The 19,101-nt window shown below is 37.7% G+C and overlaps 1 protein-coding gene across 41 annotated transcripts in view; it reads right to left on the bottom strand.

Moving 5' to 3' along the window:
• The window catches only part of TRDN (triadin), a 414,851-nt gene that overhangs the window by 184,801 nt on the left and 210,949 nt on the right, over nucleotides 1-19,101 (bottom strand). For all 41 annotated transcript variants that reach the window (XM_055535018.1, XM_055535007.1, XM_055535006.1 and 38 more), the window contains one exon: nucleotides 16,052-16,111. In XM_055535018.1, the coding sequence (XP_055390993.1) occupies nucleotides 16,052-16,111 (60 nt within the window). The remainder of the gene's footprint in view (nucleotides 1-16,051; nucleotides 16,112-19,101) is intronic.

Here is a 19,101-nt window from a genome sequence, read left to right as displayed (position 1 = left end):
CAAGAAATAAATTTTGTCAAAATTGCTGAAATTTTTAGGTTTTCTGTTGTTATGTTGTTACAGTATGACTTTGCCTACAGAAATAGATGATGGTACCTGAATGAGGATAGTTCTTAAAGACAGTGAGGAAGCGTCCTCTATGTCAAAGGTAAATTTTACAGGATTTAACAATGGGTTGAGCAAAAGAAATAAAGGAATCACTGGTGACTAGGGAGATTTGGGCTGAAGCAGAAAAATATTGTCACAATAATTTACTGACAAGAGGAAAACAGAGTGTAGGGAACACTAGGGTATGTATACATGAAGATTTATTTTTTATAAACCATATTAATTTGGGCATGTGCAATAGATATTTAAATGGAGATATGGAATAGGAAAGTGGATAGGTGAGTGTGGAATTGAGGTAGCTATCAGAGCTGGAGACATACATTTGAGACTCATTATCCTAAAGACAGTATTAAAACCATGGAACTATATGAGGTCATGTAAGAAGTGAGTACAGAGAAAGAGACAGGATTGAGCCCTGGGTTGCTTCCACTTTTCGAAGCCAGAAAGAAAGGAAGGAAACCAGCAAAAATAGACCTAGAAGGAGTGACCAGAATGTTAAAAGGAGAAAATATTGTCCAAGAGGCTGAGTGAGGAAAGAGGAATCAGCTATTAAATGCTCTTGAGAACTGAGAATCCACATTTGGATGTGGTAATGTGGAGGTCAGTAGTGCCCTTAACGAGAATTGTGTGAGTTCAAAAGCCTACATACAGTGAGTACATGCAAGACTGGGAGAACAGTGTGGACAACCCATAATGAGTTTAGTTTCTAAAGGGGATTTGAGAAATGGGACAATAATCTGAGACAAATTGCTGTCAACAACAGGATGTGCGTTTTAATGTATAAGAGATGTTATAGCACATTAAAGGCTGCTGGGAATGACCAGTAGACGTCAAAATGAATTTTCAGAGCAAAGAATTGCTGGAGAAACATTCCTGAGCTAGCAGACCAAAATAGCTTATTGTGTACAAGTGCAAAAGTTGTTCTTGTATGAACATTTTACTGTATTGTATTGTGTTGCATTGCATTGTATTCAGCCAAGAAGGCAGGAGCTGTAAGGAGATGGATGAAGCACGTTAGTGGATTCCATGGTCAGAGTTCATGAAATCTGTCTTATAAGTTTTATTTTCTAAGGGAACTAGGAAACAAGATGTTCAGCTGATAGAGAAAAAGGGTGAAAGGGTGAAGAATGATTGAAAAGGGGAGAAAAGCTTGGAAATAGTAGCCTCAGAAAGGAGACAGCGAACTCTTAGGCTTCCATTCCTAAAAAGGTAACAGAATCACTTGGCAGCACCATTTCAAAAGATTCAGTATTTACTTGAAAAATGTCCACTGAACCACTGGATGTGAGGCATAATAGAGCAATAATAGGTAATATAAATTTCTAATAGTATAAATATAGTGAATATACCTATTTTTAGGAAGAAGAGGGCCCAAGTATTTCATCTATTCTTTTAATAGACATATTCCACATATTTTATATTGCCCTTTTGTTTTGTTTTGTTTTGTTTTGTTTTTGTTTTCTCTGTCCTTTGATTTGTGTAACTTGAGTATGTACCCAACTCTACATCAGTACAGTATCTTTCAGGATAATTATTTTTATCTGCCTCTGATTCTGAGGTATTTTAGCAATGGCCTTTTCATTTGTTCATCTTTTTGACTTTTTGTTCTATGATAAGATAGCTAACAGGACTATGATTGACTTACATAATTGTTACTTTTTTCACCTAAAACTGAAATTGCTTTGAGGAAAAAATATTTCTTTTGATTACAGAAGTATTATATATGCCCCGCCATGTCTTCTTCATAAGGAACAGGCAAACTTCCTAAAGCATAATCACAATTCATATTTTCCAGCTTGAAAACTCTTATTGTCTGAAAGCTTTATTTCCCGTCTTTTGCATTTCACCATTGTTATACTATCCTTTCTACTTTAAGTTCATTGTCATTGGAGTTTTCCTTCTGAGATGTTTCAAGATATTTCTTTACCCTGAGGGCAATCAATCATTTTTCCATATATGTTGCATATTTTACTTTCTTTTTTCATAGTGTCCTGGGTTTATGCAGACATTAATAAAACATACTCTGATTAGATTCAGAATAATGTTTTATGCTATAGCAGACAGACAGGAGAAAGAGTCTGAATTTAGGTTATATACAGTGAACATTGACTATGACCTCATTTCCTAGAATCAACTCTTGGCCAGTATTTTTTTAAAAAAATAATAATCAGTTAGGAGTTTGACAAATGGCCAAATTAAAATCATCATTTTAAAAAAAATACTGCATTTCAAAAGTTAATTCAGACATGAGTTTAATTTAGCCTGATATTTAATCTTGCGAAAATACAATCTTATGAGTCTCCTTAAATTTAACATAATTATTCTCCTTGTAAGATTAACCTCCACAAAACACAGAGACATACCCATTCTTCTGCTTGAACACTTGGAATGTTAGACTTCATTGACTGAACAGACTTCCTGTATTATCTTGAACATCCCAGAGTATCTTCTTTTAATTTCAACCATTGAGTGCTAACCCTCAGGGGTAGTAAAGAGTAAGTACACCTAAATAGGAGAGCACATTAAAGTTCTAAACATGGTGACGCCCACTCTGGTTTCTTGTTTCCATATTAAATGCCTACATTCTCAAGGTAGTCCATTCTGAATATAATCTGGTTTATTTTTTAAAATATTTTCTAAAATTAAAGACCCTTATTCAAGGAAGGTTCTAATACTACAAGGTACAGTGGAAAGATTTCATTCTTTACTCTAGACTGTAATGTTCTGATTGATGAAACCTGCCATTTCATTTACTTTTGGGGGGCTACATTATATACATTAGTCTGTTTTGAATTGCTTTTTAAAACACTTAAGTATTTTCTTCAAGGATGGTAGCTAAAAAAATTACTTATGCTATTCTGTAAATAAATTAAAAAATAAAATAAAATTATCCATATTTCCACCAGCTAGAAATAGCTTCTTGAAGGGAATTCTTATGTTGTTGGGTTTTTTCCTCACGTAGTAACTATTCCATCTCATTGTGGTGTTATTATTCTAATTTAGCTTTGAGGGAATCAACTTCATCCTTCCAATCTCAGTCCAAAAATCTTGGACAAGTTATTTAATTGTTCTGATTAAGGGATAGGACCTATGGTCTAAGCTAAAATAATCAGATTATTCCTTCACTCTCATCACAAAGGTTAGCTCAGGAACAAATCCATAAGAACCAATGTGACTCAATTCAGGTTTTCTGTTTGAGCTCTCAGGAAGCCAGTCTATTCTTTTTCTCTTAGGACATGAATAGGAGAGGATGCAGGGCAGGTCATATCTGATATGGCCAATTTGCAATCACGTGGGCCAACTTCAAGGAAACAGAGTCTAAAAATGAAGAGAGATAAACCTCATTCTAATGATATCATTTGACCCCTAGGTCAAGATGAACTCAAAGACGCTTTACTCTGAAACTGTATTTGCAAAAACCAATAAATTCTCTATTTCAGAGGGTCTGCCATTTGTGAAAGTAAGTATCTCTAGTGATAAACCACTGTTAAAATTTTATGAGTTCCAGTCTTCTGACTGTTTAAAAATATGATAAATGCATCTAGGTTATTACATAAGCCTGTGGCATCCCTATTCTAAATCTCTAATGGGTACCAACAGATTAAAAGAGACACAATTTCTATACTTATCCTCAGTGTGAGCTCTTATATTTGCCCTACCGTGACAGCGCTCACAAACTCTTATAAACGTCTATCTGCCTCTTTTCTAAGGTCTTTGAGAACAAGTACCATTCTTTTGGGGCTTCCTGGGTGGCTCAGTGGTAAATAAACTGCTTGCCAATGCAGGATGCATGGGTTCTACCCCTGGATCAGGAAGACCCCCTGGAGGAGGAAATGGCAACCTACTTCAATATTCTAGCCTGGAAAATCTCCTGGTCAGAGAAACCTGACAGGCTACAGTCCATAGGGTCGGAAAGAGTTGGATACGACTGAACACGCACACACCACATCTTTTATATTGCTAGGTCTCCAATATTTAGCAAATTTCCCTTGCAGATGTTATGCACTGATTAAATATTTGTTGAGTGAAAGAAGGAAAGAAGACATAATTTCTACAAGAAAAAAGAATCAGACTTACATCTTCTTTATTTCCTCCTTTCTTAATGCCTAGCTGCAATATGATCTCAAGAGAATTAGGATTAAAAAAAAAAAAAGGAAGAAGAAAGAACGAAAAGTAAAAGACACTAAGGCAATCTACAATCAGCATTTCCTAGAGTTGGAAAAGATGTCAAGTGGTTAAAGACAGTGAGCTTTATCTGGTGAACTTCTTAGTGCCTTTAGTCTATTACTAACTAGTAAGCCCGGCCAAGACACTCATCTGCTCCAACCCTGAGTTCCCTTTCTATAAAACAGGTTTTATAATACCTACTTCAAGAGTTGTAAGGATTAAATGAGAGCACAGTGAATAGATTTGACTGTTACTACTATCATTTTAAAGTGCCTTGATAAAAATAACTCATATTGGCTGTGCTAAGTCACTTTAGTCATGTCCAACTCTGCGATCCTATGGACATGAGCCAGCCAGGCTCCTCTGTCCATGGAATTCTCCAGACAAGAAGATTGGAGTGGGTTGCCATGCCCTCCTCCAGAGGATCTTTCCAACCCAGGGATCAAACCCACATTTCTTACATCTGTATTGGCAGGCGTGTTCTTTACCACTAGTGCCATCTGGGAAGCCCTTTATATACAGTATGTAAATGTTAATCCCAAATGCCTAACTTATTCTTTCCAGGATTATTATTCAGAGTACTCTGTCTTCCATGGCTTCTTTCATTAATGTGACCTGATCATTCATAAGAACACTTGTGATGGGCAAGATCCTAAGAGGGTCTCCAAGACTTCCTGCTTCCTTGGTGTTCAGGCCTTGCATAGTCCCTCAGTTGGTATATATGGTAAATTTCCTACCATGGTATGTTATATGGCACATGCATGCATGTTTAGTTGCTCAGTTGTGACACCATGGACTGTAGCCCACAGGTTCCTCTGTCTATGGGATTGTCCCGGCAAGATTACTGGAGAGGGTTGCCATTTCTTACTCTAGGGGATCTTCCCCACCCAAGGATTGAACCCACATCTCCTGTGGCTCCAGCGCTGGAGATAAATTCTTTACCACTGAGCTACCTGGAAAGCCCTCATATTGGCACAGCTTACTAACTTATTTTGAATATCTGCCTTTGGAATTCCAAGAGAGATGGAATTGAGTAAGATATCATTTTGAAATGTTTTAAGCTTTACTTTTACTGAAAGAAAAATCTTGAGGATTTTTAGGATGCATGATACAAAAAAAATTACTGGGCATTTTGCATCTATATGCTAAAATCACAAGGGAAACACAGGCTACATAATTTCCCAATAAACTGGTCAAAATCATCCCATGTAAAAAAAATTGTTTCTAACATTTCATTTCCTGTTCCACTCTGTATAATCTCATTAAAATTTAATTCATGGTGTTGGGAAGAGAAAATGTTTTAATGTTAAGTTTTGTTTTTGTTTCTTGTTTCTTCAGAAAATAATTCATTCTGAATATAAACTGTGATCAAAATAATTTACCTTATATGGGTACAGGAAATACTTAAATATCATGATGTGGATGCATATAGGAAAGAAATAGTCTACTTATTTACTCTTTTTCTTATGTATTTCAATCATTCTTGTTGAAAAACTTCACAGATCAGAACACAACTCCCTCATACTCAAGTTTAGGGTTGATTTTATTTCTCTCTTCATTGAGAGGGAAGTCTGGATTCTTTGTAAGAAACACTAAAAAGATTTAAAAATAGTCTCTTTGTATACTCATTTACTTTTTCCAGGCCCGAATATCATTTTTTCTGAATAATTTTTAATATGAACTTTTCCCCTTTCTGAGTTTTAAAAATTTATTTTAAAATTCTTTTTTTTTAAACCGAAACTCCTTTATGTCCTTTCTGCTTTGAGCCCAAGCACACTTTTGTACTGTTCAAACGAAGGCTAGAACATGGGGGATTATCTCACAGATCCCACAGCATGTCATGACGTTAAATCCCTCTGAAGTATTTTAGCTTCTATCCGGCTAATCCAGATGTGATATAAGAGGCAATATAGGATCATCAGAGGTAACAAGTCAGCTGACTTTTCAGTACAAAACTTTTCAGTTTTGACTTTTTAGTACAAAACTCATCCTCAAAAGAATGAGCAACTATTGTCTTACATGATTTCTGTGATTACAAAACACTGGAAAATAGATTCTCTTGACTTCAAAGCAATTCAAGCATTGTAAATGTTTTAAATATAGTCAAGCTGCCATCATCTGAACTCAGACTTGCAACCTAATCTATTTGGGAATGAAAAGCTTACTTAAAAGTAATCTACTGTTGCCGTATAATTTTGGAGCAACCTGAAATCAAAGCTTGGAATTACTAATTAAATTAGGTCCTATTTATGCCAAAGTCCCAATTATTTATTTGTCTGAACAGTTTTTAAAATATGTTCATCTAGAACATTCAATTCAGTTCAGTCACTCAGTTGTGTCCGACTCTTTGTGACACCATGAACTGCAGCACACCAGGCCTCCCTGTCCATCACCAACGCCAGGAGTCCACTCAAACTCATGTCCATTGAGTCGGGGATGCCATCCAACCATCTCATCCTCTGTCGTCCCCTTCTCCTCCCACCTTCAATCTTTCCCAGCATCAGGGTCTTTTCAAATGAGTCAGCTCTTCGCATCAGGTGGCCAAAGTATTGGAGTTTCAGCTTCCACATCAGTCCTTCCAATGAACACCCAGGACTGATCTCCTTTAGGATGGACTGGTTGGATCTCCTTGCAGTTTAATATAATTGTTCCAATATCACTCATAAGTGTGTGAAGCATCTGTATAATTGATATTAACTGGTAAATCACCACAGAATACATAAAACCCTAAAAAAAATTATTCTAGATTTCAAATTGTCTAACAAATAATGACAAACTGATGCATTTGTCAAATCTTGCCCAAGTGGGTATGTACAACATACAAAATTCAAATACAGATAACTTTCTACAATCAAGTGCTTTTCAAATATAAAAAAGATGGAGTGAACATAAAAGCTATAATCTTCTCAAAATACAAGTTTGGAAAATAGAAGGTTGCCCTTTTAGACTGAAACTTAACAGTGAACACATATGAAAGATACCATATATTATCTTGCCAACTATATCTATATCTACACACAACAATATTTCAAAAATTATTTTTAATTACAAATAAATATATTGTCACAGTCTGTAAATTATTTTGAGCTCTGGTAGGTAGAGAAACATATAACAAAAGTTTCTTAAAGTAAAAGATGATAGCCTATGTTTGGTAGGCATAGTTTTTAATGCTATGTTCAAAGCTATAAGGCTCTATCAAGTATTTTCTGTAGTTTGTCAATGAAGGACCAAGGAAGATCCTCTATGGAGAAATCAAATAGCTAAAGGTTTTAGTTTGTTCAGAATTTAATAGCATCTGCCTTATGGGGCTTCCCTGATGCTCATATGGTAAAGTGTCTGCCTGCAATGTGGGAGACCTGGGTTCAATCCCTGGGTCAGGAAGATACCCTGAAGAAGGAAATGTCAACCCACTTCAGTAGTCTTGCCTGGAAAATTCCATGGATGGAGGAGCCTAGTAGGCTACAGTCCATGGGGAAGCAAAGAGTCGGACATGACTGAGCGACTTCACTTTCTTTCTTTCTTATACAGTAACTGAAAATATTCTATGGAAATAGATTTGATTGTTTCATTTAAACAGCACAAGTTGGATTAATCAGATATAGTTAACTCATTACCACAAAGGTATTTTAATGTAAGTTCTAACAGAGTAATATAATTGAATGATTTTTTTAAATGTATTTATTTTTAATTGAAGGATAATTGCTTTATAGTATTATGTTAGTAGCTACCAAAGATCAACATCAATCAGCCATATGTCTACCCATGTCCCCTCCCACTTGAAATGAATGATTCTTTAAATACATTGCTGTATTTCACAAACTTACCTTTTGCCATTCAGTTATGACCAACCTAGATAGCATATTGAAAAGCAGAGATATTACTTTGCCAACAAAGGTCCGTCTAGTCAAGGCTATGGTTTTTCCAGTGGTCATGTATGGACGTGAGAGTTGGACTGTCAAGAAAGCTGAGTGCTGAAGAATTGATGCTTTTGAACTGTGGTGTTGGAGGAGACTCTTGAGAGTCCCTTGGACTGCAAGGGGATCCAATCAGTCCATCCTAAAGGAAATCAGTCCTGGGTGTTCATTGGAAGGACTGATGTTGAAGCTGAAACTCCAATACTTTGGCCACCTCATGCCAAGAGTTGACTCATTGGAAAAGACCCTGATGATGGGAGGGATTAGGGGCAGGAGGAGAAGGGGATGACAGAGGATGAGATGGCTGGATGGCATCACCGACTCAATGGGCATGAGTTTGAGTGAACACCAGGAGTTGGTGATGGACAGGGAGGCCTGGTGTGCTGTGATTCATGGGGTCGCAAAGAGTTGGACACAACTGAGCGACTGAACTGAACTGAACTGAAGCATCAAGGACACAAACACATATTTTCTAAAACTGAGCCCTTCATTTCAGAATGTATTACTATTGGGGTTTTAGTTTTACCACAACGGCCTCCTAATCTTATATTGTATATCTTGTAAACGTATACCTTCCTTCCTAAGGCAATCTAGATGAATGCTTCTTCATAATTTGAAAATAACAACTTTTTACTACTGGAGTGTCTATGGTGCTATCTCTAAAAAAGGCAAATTGTTTTTCTTACCTATGAGCTTATCAAACAATTAATCCTAAATTATCTATCTCTTATGTTTTCAGTTATACCTCATCCCTTTAAGCAGCAGTCTCTCACAAATCTGTTTATCAGGCACTAAATTCACCTCCCAAAGCAAAATTGAAGACTCTTTACTCCTTATACAGTCACACACATGCATATAAAAGAAAGAAACACTACTTTCGTCTCATTTTTGGATCTCCATTCCAATCTGGATTCATCCTTTCACTGCTCTTGTCTTTTCTGTCATCACATCACAACTTCTAGGTGACAAATTTGCCAAGTTGATAATTTTTAACTTCTTGAAACATCCATTTCTAAAATGTCTCTATTACCAAACCCTTTTGCTTTTCTTTTAACCTCTCCCCCAATTCCTTTTAGTCCCTATTACTTTATTTTCCATTTCCTAACGTCTCGATGTTGGGAATTCCCCAGGTCTTGATTGTGTATTCTATTCTCTTCTTTTGACACAATCTCTCCAGGTGATCTCATGTGTTCCCAGGACAATAATTTTGATCTAAATGGATTGCTGTTTTTATGGTGTCACTTCAGTATCTGCTCTGAATTCCATGACCCGACTCTCTGACTCTTTGGAGTATATGGGCTGTGGAGCCACACTGCCAGAGTTAATGTTCTGGTCCTGACATTTACTGACTGTGTGTCTGAAGCAAGTTACTTAACCTCTCTGTGTCTTGCTGTGCTGTGCTCAGTAGCTCAGTCAATTCCCACTCTTTGAAACCCCCATGAATGGTAGCCCACCAGATTCCTCTGTCCAAAGAATTTTCTAGGCAAAAATATTGGAGCAGGTTGCCATTTCCTACTTCAGGGGATGTTCCTGTCCTAAGGATCAAACCCATGTCTCTTGAACCTCCTGCGTTGACAGGTGGACTCTTTACCACCGCACCACCTGGAAAGCCCCTCAATTTTATTAAGGATTATTATAAGAGCTTATTTATTTCTCATAAAGATTGAATGAGTTAGTATATATGCTGCTGCTGCTAAGTTGCTTCAGTTGTGTCCGACTCTGTGCGACCCCATAGACAGCAGCCCACCAGGCTCCTCTGTCCACGGGATTCTCTTGACAAGAATACTGGAGTGGGTTGCCATTTCCTTCTCCAGAGTTAGTATGTATAAAGTACTTAAAATAGTTCCTGATACAAAAGTTGAGAAAATGAAAGGAATCTGGGGGGATTTCCTGGTGGTCCAGTGCCTAGGGCTCAGCACCTTCAATGCCAGAACTAGTTCAATCCCTGGTCAGGGAACTAAGATCCTTCATGCTGCATGGTGTGGCCAAAAATAAATTAATAAAATTTAAAAAAATGAATTATGCTGTGTCACATATACCTGAAACAACACACTTGAATTCTAGGTTTTTTCCATCACAGCTGTTTCCATATAGGCTTCCCCATTTCAATAAATGACCCCATCTTTTCATTGGTGCACCTCTTTTCTCCCTCTAACCCTATTACCTAAACAGGAAAGTACCTGTATTAAATACAAATCGAAACATTTCTCTCCACTGTAAACACCCGTCAGGAGTTTCCCATTACACTTTTAATAAATTCAAACTCCTATGCATGTCCCAGGTAGTGCAAGCAGTAAAGAATCTGCCTTCCAATGCAGGAGACTCAAGAGACATGGGTTCGATCCCTGGGTCAGGAAGATGCCCTGGAGAAGGAAATGGCAATCCACTCCAGTATTTCTTGCCTGGAAAATTCCATGAACAAAGGAACATGGCAGGCTACACTCCATGGGCTTGCAAAGAGTAAGACATGACTAAGCACACACGTATACATGTCCCTGCATATCCTGACTCCTTGTACTTCCTCTCCCACAAATCATACATATACACACTATCATATACACACCACATTAACACACATAAAGATGTCCTCATCAATGGCTGGATCCTTCCAGTACACTGGATTACAAATAAATGTCTCTGAGAGAGGCCGATGAACCCATTGTTCCCATTGTTATTGCCCAGATTTGTTTCCTCCAAGTCCCTTACCCCGTGTTATACATGTGGACATTATGTTTTCTCAGTCAATGTATGCCTCCCATATCAAACTGTAAGCTCCATTAGGCCAGGGCCTAATTGGTTTATCTACCTTTAGGTATACTAAGCCCTTGGTACAATATAGGCATTTAATGACTATTTCCTGTAGGAATGCATGTAAGAATAAATGAGTGAATTCATCCTTTTCTAGTAGCTTATTTCAGAAAAGTTGGCCTGGTTTTTCAGGATCCTTTTTATTATTTATACTTTTATTCAGATAATTCTTCAGGAAAAAATCATGTTGCTACAGTTTATGTAAAGAACAAATTACATTTGTGTCTTGTGAGCACCTTAAATTGCCCAATTTTATTATGTTGTTTGATTGAGCCATCTTTTGTAGCTTTTAGGGGAACTCAAAGATAGGTTTAGTCATTGTACAATTCAGGTCTTCAAAACCATTTCATATATGAATTTTATCTTTTACAACATTTCTGAAAGAATCTTTATTACAGACACATTGGATAGCCTCTTTCAACTTCCATTCTTCCCTCCTTCCAATTGGAAAAATTGGAATGCAAAAAAAAAAAAAAAAAAACAAACCTGTCTTCTGGACTCCCTTGCAGCATAATAAATTTTATTATTTAGATGCTCCTATAGGAGACTGAAAAAAGGCAGGAATGCTTTTGCAAACAAGGCCACTTTGATGTGAGTGAGTGGCTGAGTCTGGCCTCAACACTTTCAGTATCTAGTCTGTGGGTGTGGAAAGACAGGCCTCGAGGCAGCTTTGAAGAACAAAGCAGTTTCCTGGCCAAGTGATAATCTTTGTTGCTCCATAATCCAATGTAGTCTCTTGATACCAATTTTTCCTGTCCTTACAACAATTTTTTGTGCATCCAGTTCCCTGTACATAACCCCTACCGCTTGTATTAACTAGAGTGGTATGTATATCTAGCGCTTAGTAAAAGTGAAAGTGAAGTCGCTCAGTCGTGCCCACCTCTTTGCAACCCCATGGATAGTAGCCTGCACCAAGCTCCTCCGCCCATGGGATTTTCAAGGCAAGAGTAGTGGAGTGGGTTGCCATTTCCTTCTCCAATCTAGCACTTAAGCCTGATACAAACATAAGGAAGATTTTAAGTTTTTATTTCCTTTCTTCTTTGCTTTTTTAAAAATAGTATTTCTTCAGGGTGAAACATATCTTGTAACATTGTAAAAATATATTGGTGATTTTTTTTTTCATTTCAATTGATATTTTTAGAATGACATATTTGGGTTTTTTCACTGTGGACAATTTCAAATATATACAAACAAGAAATTATTATACTAAATCCCAATGTATCAGTTATCCAGTTTCAATTCATGGACTAGAAACTTTATTTTCTATAAAATCCCACCTATCTTTTCCCTAATAGATCACTAACAAAGTGTGATTTACCAGTTTCAAGCATTAGAAGCTCTTTTATGAAACAGAACTTAAGCCTTAAATTCATTTGCATCTATATAATAGTAAAATATAAATGTAATAAAATAAAATAATAATATAATGTATAAATATGCTCTATAATCATACTAATATGAAAGTTAATAGAAATATAAAAAAATACTGTGATAAAACCCATATATTAAATAAGCATCTAGGCATATTTTACATCTTGCAGATTTGCTACTATTTGGGACTAGAATAATGCTATCAGATGTTCTGCTAACTATTTTAGGAAAAAATAATATACGAATTGCAGCTTTTTAAGATTTTAGGTTATTCTCAATTTCTCTTGTTATCTCTAGAAATTTTTACTATTTTCATAATTAGCTTCAAACTGGTTGTTTTTAAAGCATACTTCTCTCTCATGAAAATATAGTTGGAGAATTATTAAACTCTGAAAAGAAACATGGGCTTCCCTGGTGGCTCAGACAGTAAAGAATCCACCTGCAATGTGGGAGACCTGGGTTGGGATGATCTGCTGGAGGAGGGCATGGCAACCCACTCCAGTATTCTTGCCTGGAGAATCCCTATGGACAGAGGAGACTGGCAGGCTATAGTCCATGCGGTTGCAAAGAGTCAGACACAACTGAGTGACTAAGAACAGCACAGAACAAAAAGAAACATGAGTTGGAGATCAATACTAATTGAATATCTCTATCTGTCTGTCTGTCTCTCTCTCTCACACACACACATACAAACACAATTTTGAGTATGTAGAAGTTGTGTTAGTGCTCAGTTGCTCAGTCATGTCTGACTCTATCATCCCATGGACTGTAGCCCACCAGCTCCTCTGTCCATGGAATTTTCTAGGCAAGGATATTGGAGCAGGTTGTGATTTCCTCTTACAGGGCATCTTCTCAACCCAGGGATTGAACTTGGGTTTCCTGGGTCTCCTGCACTGGTAGGAGGATTCTTTCCCACTAAGCACCTGGGAGGCCATTTGGAAGTTAAGATCGTGCAAACAAATAACTTGTGCATATTTAATCAGGAATTTGAACTGATTGGTAAAAGCCAATAGTATTTCATGTAATTAAATGTAAAAATGACATATAAACAAACTGAAAAATGATTCCAGGGACAAGCTTGATTTTTCCACACTTGCTGAGCAGCCCTCTCCAGATATGCTGTGCAGTCACCCAGTTCAGACCTTGCTTCAGTGGATGAGCACTGGCCTTGCAGGTAAGGATACTGGCATAATTAGTTCTCTTGCCAGTGGTGTACAATCTCACTCTGACATGACTGCTGTGCTAATAACACAGGTCTCCTAGTAGCAGAGACGTATCAGATTTTCCCATCACTCTGAACAGAAAAGTGTGGTGCCTTTCCCTTCAAAAACAAAATTCAGATCAAAACTACCACCATATACACACCACTGCATTTTGCTGAAAGCATTTTTCAGGATTTTGCTTTTTCACACCTGTGATAAAGACTTTGACAATTCTAATTCAAAACTTTCCTCTGCAAACACTTCGGTAAAACTGATGGCCCAGGTAAAACCGTGTTTCTCTTTAGCACTCAATCATATAGCTGTCACAGATACAGTGATCCAAGCAATCAACTCTCAGTATCATCATGTGGTAAGAACTGTGTTTTCCCTTTCTTATGATAATGTTAGGGGAAGTACACTGATTGAAACCACCCACCCTGGCCAGGCACCATAGTAACCATTTGCTTGAGTTGTTTTACAACAGGAGGTTCTGGTAAGGAACAGGGAACTAATAAGGCTCCACAAACCGGAAGAGTTCAGGAAAGGTCAAAAGGAGACACCACATGTCCAACCATCTCCCAGAATCCTTCTCTCTGGCATCCATCTTGACTGAACAAGGCGTGCAACCACCAGGAAGAACTTGAGTCAGAATGATTGGCTAAGGACAACCAGGAAACTAATCCCATTACCATAAAACCGGAGACTGCAAGCCATGTGGCAGAGCGGTTCTCCTGGGTTCCCTTACCCTACTGCTCTCCACCCGGGTCCCCTTTCCCAATAAAATCTCTTGCTTTGTCAGCACATGTGTCTCCTCGGACAATTCATTTCCCAGTGTTAGACAAGAGCCCAGTTTCGGGCCCTGGAAGGGGTCCCCCTTCCTGCAAGATGCACATTTCACTAGAAGAATAAAGAATGCTTTAAACAAAACAAGATAAATGAATGTTCAATAATAAAATTAATATAATAATAATAATAATAATTGAAGTTCAAAGTAATTGGCAGTCAAGTCCCCAAATCAGAGAACACATGACTATCTCTTCCTGGATTATTTCATAAGCCAAGCAGTCATGTATTTTACAACATTTTTACCCTACTTATAGCACGATGTAGAGGTTTTCTGTAATTTCTATTTACTACTTATTTACTACTTACTAAGAGTAATCAATGTCCAGTTTGTCATCCTATGATCTCCTTTTTCTCCTTTACCACATTCTTTTCCCAACCAACGCTATTATTTCCTAAGAGAAGTCTTCACTAATGGCATCCAGCCCAGTCTACTCTCCCAAAACCATGTCCTACCTTGGAGCTCTCTTCAATTTCACCTTCATTTAAGCTTACCTACTGACTCATTTTCAATGGCATTGTTTTCAGCTTATTATCACACAGGGAAGATCAGGAAATCTCATTTGCTTTGTGTTAATATAGCTCAGAGGAATTCGTTTGCTACCCCATGCACAAAGGCCCTAAGAGATTTGCATTTTAATAGAGGACAATTCTTTCATAATTCAAAGAAATGGAGTTTCTCTAATGGCGGAATTTCAAGCATCACTGACAGTAGTGGAGGGAATATTTGGGGTGAAAATACTTACACCAAACAATAATGGTTGAGACTACTATCTTTTTCACCTAGATTTAAGCTTAACTTGAATAAAAGCAGATATTCATGTTTGAACAAGAGTAAAAGCAGAACTAAATTTAAAGCAAAAATCTACACTGTTGAACAACACTATTTCTTAATGGAATGCATTATTATCTTTGTGTTCTTCACTTCTCATCTTTGTAAAGTTATACTATGTAGCTCTTCTCAGTTTCATTATGTCTGGACAAAGATGGCCTTAAAGTTCTCCTCAGCTTCCCTAAACTTAGGCACCTTCTGGTCCTTAGGCTCCTGACCTTTCTTTTCTCGCAGCATTTACTTTAGAAAATTTGTAATTGTAAATTTTTTCTCTGCTTTTTCAAGACATAAATCTTCTTAAAAGCCTTCTTTTAGTTTTACAACCTGGAGTGCTTTTTTCAGAGATGTGGAAGCCCCTTCTTTGAAATATAATCATCAAGAAAGATAGTGCATCCATCTCCAGGTTCTGTGGGAGGGTAGGAAACTAACTCCCTTGGGAGCCTTGCTCCAAGTTGCAGAAGTACTCTCTTGACTTGAAAATAAGAAAAAGTTCACTCTGCTTCTGAGTAAGCTCAATCAGCAAACACAGATGGCTTACAATCCTCCCACCCTTTTCCAGCTCTTAAAATCTCTCTTGCTTTGGTTTCAGTGAAACAGACTTCAGAATGATTTCTGGTCTCTCTATTCTATTGCAATAACTTTAAATAAAGTCCTATCTGTTTAACCTTGTACTAAGAATCTTTTGCTTTGACATCCTGTACATGGACAGATTCAAGTAACTATATTAAATCTGTTTACACTGCCCCAAGATTCCATCATTAACGAGCATCCTGATATAATCCAAGGAAGCAAAGAAAGTACAATACCTTTTCTTTTCACATCCATGGCAGTTTCCTTCTCAGTTTTCATTTTGACATCTTCTTTGTCTGGCAGTAAAATGAGAAAATTATAAACATCTGTTTCCTAAGTCTGCTAAGTTGCTTCAGACATGTCCGACTCTGTGTGACCCCAGACACGGCAGCCTACCAGGCTCCTCTGTCCCTGGGATTCTCCAGGCAAGAACACTGGAGTGGGTTGCCATTGCACTGCCTTCTCCAGTGCATAAGAGTGAAAAGTGAACGTGAAGTCGCTCAGTCGTGTCCAACTCTTTGCGACCCCATGGACTGCAGCCCACCACGCTCCTCCATCCATGGGATTTTTCCAGGCAAGAGTACTGGAGTGGGTTGCCATTGCCTTCTCCTATTTCAGGGCACATTTTACTGCTATTAACATCCAACTCATCTTGTATACAGTGATTCTAAATTAGAGTCAATAGTCATGTCAAATATGAGTGAACTAGCACCACTGTAACAGAACCGTAGTTTGTGTGTGCTTTCCTTTCAGGGAAGGAACAAGTTTTCACTAAGTCAAAAAAATAATCTCTCATGATTGTATGGATATTAGATAACATTGTTAATTATGATATAATCCAACAGTTTTTCTAAAGGATATTAAAAGGGGTATATTGAATGTTCTCTGGGTTATCAGGCCACCATAAGCATGTCAAAAGCTCAGAAAAGTCTTGAGATCACTTGGGACTTCAGATACACTATTTGAAAATGCAAATAATGCATTCAAAAAGAACAAAATAGCAAACCAATCAACTAGTTTCTTTCCCATATATTCAATAATTTGCTCTTTTGATAGACCATTTTATTAAACTAAATTGAATAGTAATAGTGACATATATATAATCAAGAAAAGTAATGAAGTAGAATTGAGTATCATTACTAAAGAAGGAAAAAAATAATCAGTAACACATTTTAGTGGGGAATGGAATGCAAAAGTTGGAAGTCAAGAAACACCTGGAGTAACAGGCAAATTTGGCCTAGGAATACAGAATGAAGCAGGGCAAAGGCTAATAGAATTTTGCCAAGAGAACGCACTGGTCATAGCAAACACCCTCTTCCAACAACACAAGAGAAGACTCTACACATGAACATCACCAGATGGTCAACACCGAAATTAGATTGATTATATTCTTTGCACCCAAAGATGGAGAAGCTGTATACAGTCAGAAAAAAAAACAAGACTAGGAGCTGACTGTGGCTCAGATCATGAACTCCTTCTTGCCAAATTCAGACTTAATTTGAAGAAAGTAGGGAAAACCACTAGACCATTCAGGTATGACCTAAATCAAATCCCTTATGAGTATACATTGGAAGTGAGAAATAGATTTAAGGGCCTAGATCTGATAGATAGAGTGCCTGATGAACTATGGATGGAGGTTCATGACATTGTACAGGAGACAGGGATCAAGACCATCCCCATGGAAAAAAAATGCAAAAATGCAAAATGGCTGTCTGGGGAGGCCTTACAAATAGCTGTGAAAAGAAGTGAAAAGCAAAGGAGAAAATGAAAGATATAAGCATCTGAATGCAGAGTTCCAAAGAATAGCAAGGAGAGATAAGAAAGCCTTCCTCAGCGATCAATGCAAAGAAATAAAGGAAAACAACAGAATGGGAAAGACTAGAGATCTCTTCAAGAAAACTGGAGATACCAGGGGAACATTTCATGCAAAGATGGGCTTGATAAAGGACAGAAATGGTATGGACCTAACAGAAGCAGAAGATATTAAGAAGAGGTGGCAAGAACACAGAAGAACTGTACAAAAAAGATCTTCATGACCCAGATAATCACGATGGTAGCCAGACATCCTGGAATGTGAAGTCAAGTAGGCCTTAGAAACCCCACTACAAACAAAGCTAATGGAGGTGATGGAATTCCAGTTGAGCTATTCCAAATCCTGAAAGATCATGCTGTGAAAGTGCTGCACTCAATATGCCAGAAAATTTGGAAAACTCAGCAGTGGCCACAGGACTGGAAAAGGTCAGTTTTCATTCCAATCCCAAAGAAAGGCAATGCCAAAGAATGCTCAAACTACCGCACAATTGCACACATCTCACACGCTAGTAAAGTAAAGCTCAACATTCTCCAAGCCAGGCTTCAGCAATATGTGAACCATGAACTTCCTGATGTTCAAGCTGGTTTTAGAAAAGGCAGAGGAACCAGAGATCAAATTGCCAACATCCTCTGGATCATGGAAAAAGCAAGAGAGTTCCAGAAAAACATCTATTTTTGCTTTATTGACTATGCCAAAGCCTTTGACTGTGTGGATCACAATAAACTGTGGAAAATTCTGAAAGAGATGGGAATACCAGACCACTTGATCTGCCTCTTGAGAAATTTGTATGCAGGTCAGGAAGCAACAGTTAGAACTGGACAGGAAACAACAGACTGGTTCCAAATAGGAAAAGGAGTTCATCAAGGCTGTATATTGTCACCCTGTTTATTTAACTTATATGCAGAGTACATCATGAGAAACGCTGGATTGGAAGAAACACAAGCTTGAATCAAGATTGATGGGAGAAATACCAATAACCTCAGATATGCAGATGACATCACCCTTATTGCATAAAGTGAAGAGGAACTAAAAAGCCTCTTGATGAAAGTGAAAGAGGAGAGTGAAAAAGTTGGCTTAAAGCTCAACATTCAGAAAACGAAGATCATGGCATCCGGTCCCATCTCTTCATGGGAAATAGATGGGAAAACAGTGGAAACTTTGTCAGACTTTATTTTTTGGGGCTCCAAATCACTGCAGATGGTGACTGCAGCCATGAAATTAAAAGACGCTTACTCCTTGGAAGAAAAATTATGACCAACCTAGATAGCATATTCAAAAGCAGAGACATTACTTTGCCAACAAAGGTCCATCTAGTCAAGGCTATGGTTTTTCCAGTGGTCATGTATGGATGTGAGAGTTGGACTGTGAAGAAGGCTGAGCACTGAAGAATTGATGCTTTTGAACTGTGGTGTTGGAGAAGACTCTTTAGAGTCCCTTGGACTGCAAGGAGATCCAACCAGTCCATTCTGAAGG

Source organism: Bubalus kerabau, chromosome 9, assembly GCF_029407905.1.
Source record: "Bubalus kerabau isolate K-KA32 ecotype Philippines breed swamp buffalo chromosome 9, PCC_UOA_SB_1v2, whole genome shotgun sequence".
In the NCBI taxonomy this organism is placed as follows: Eukaryota; Metazoa; Chordata; class Mammalia; order Artiodactyla; family Bovidae; genus Bubalus; species Bubalus kerabau.
This window is presented reverse-complemented; position numbering and strand designations above follow the sequence as displayed.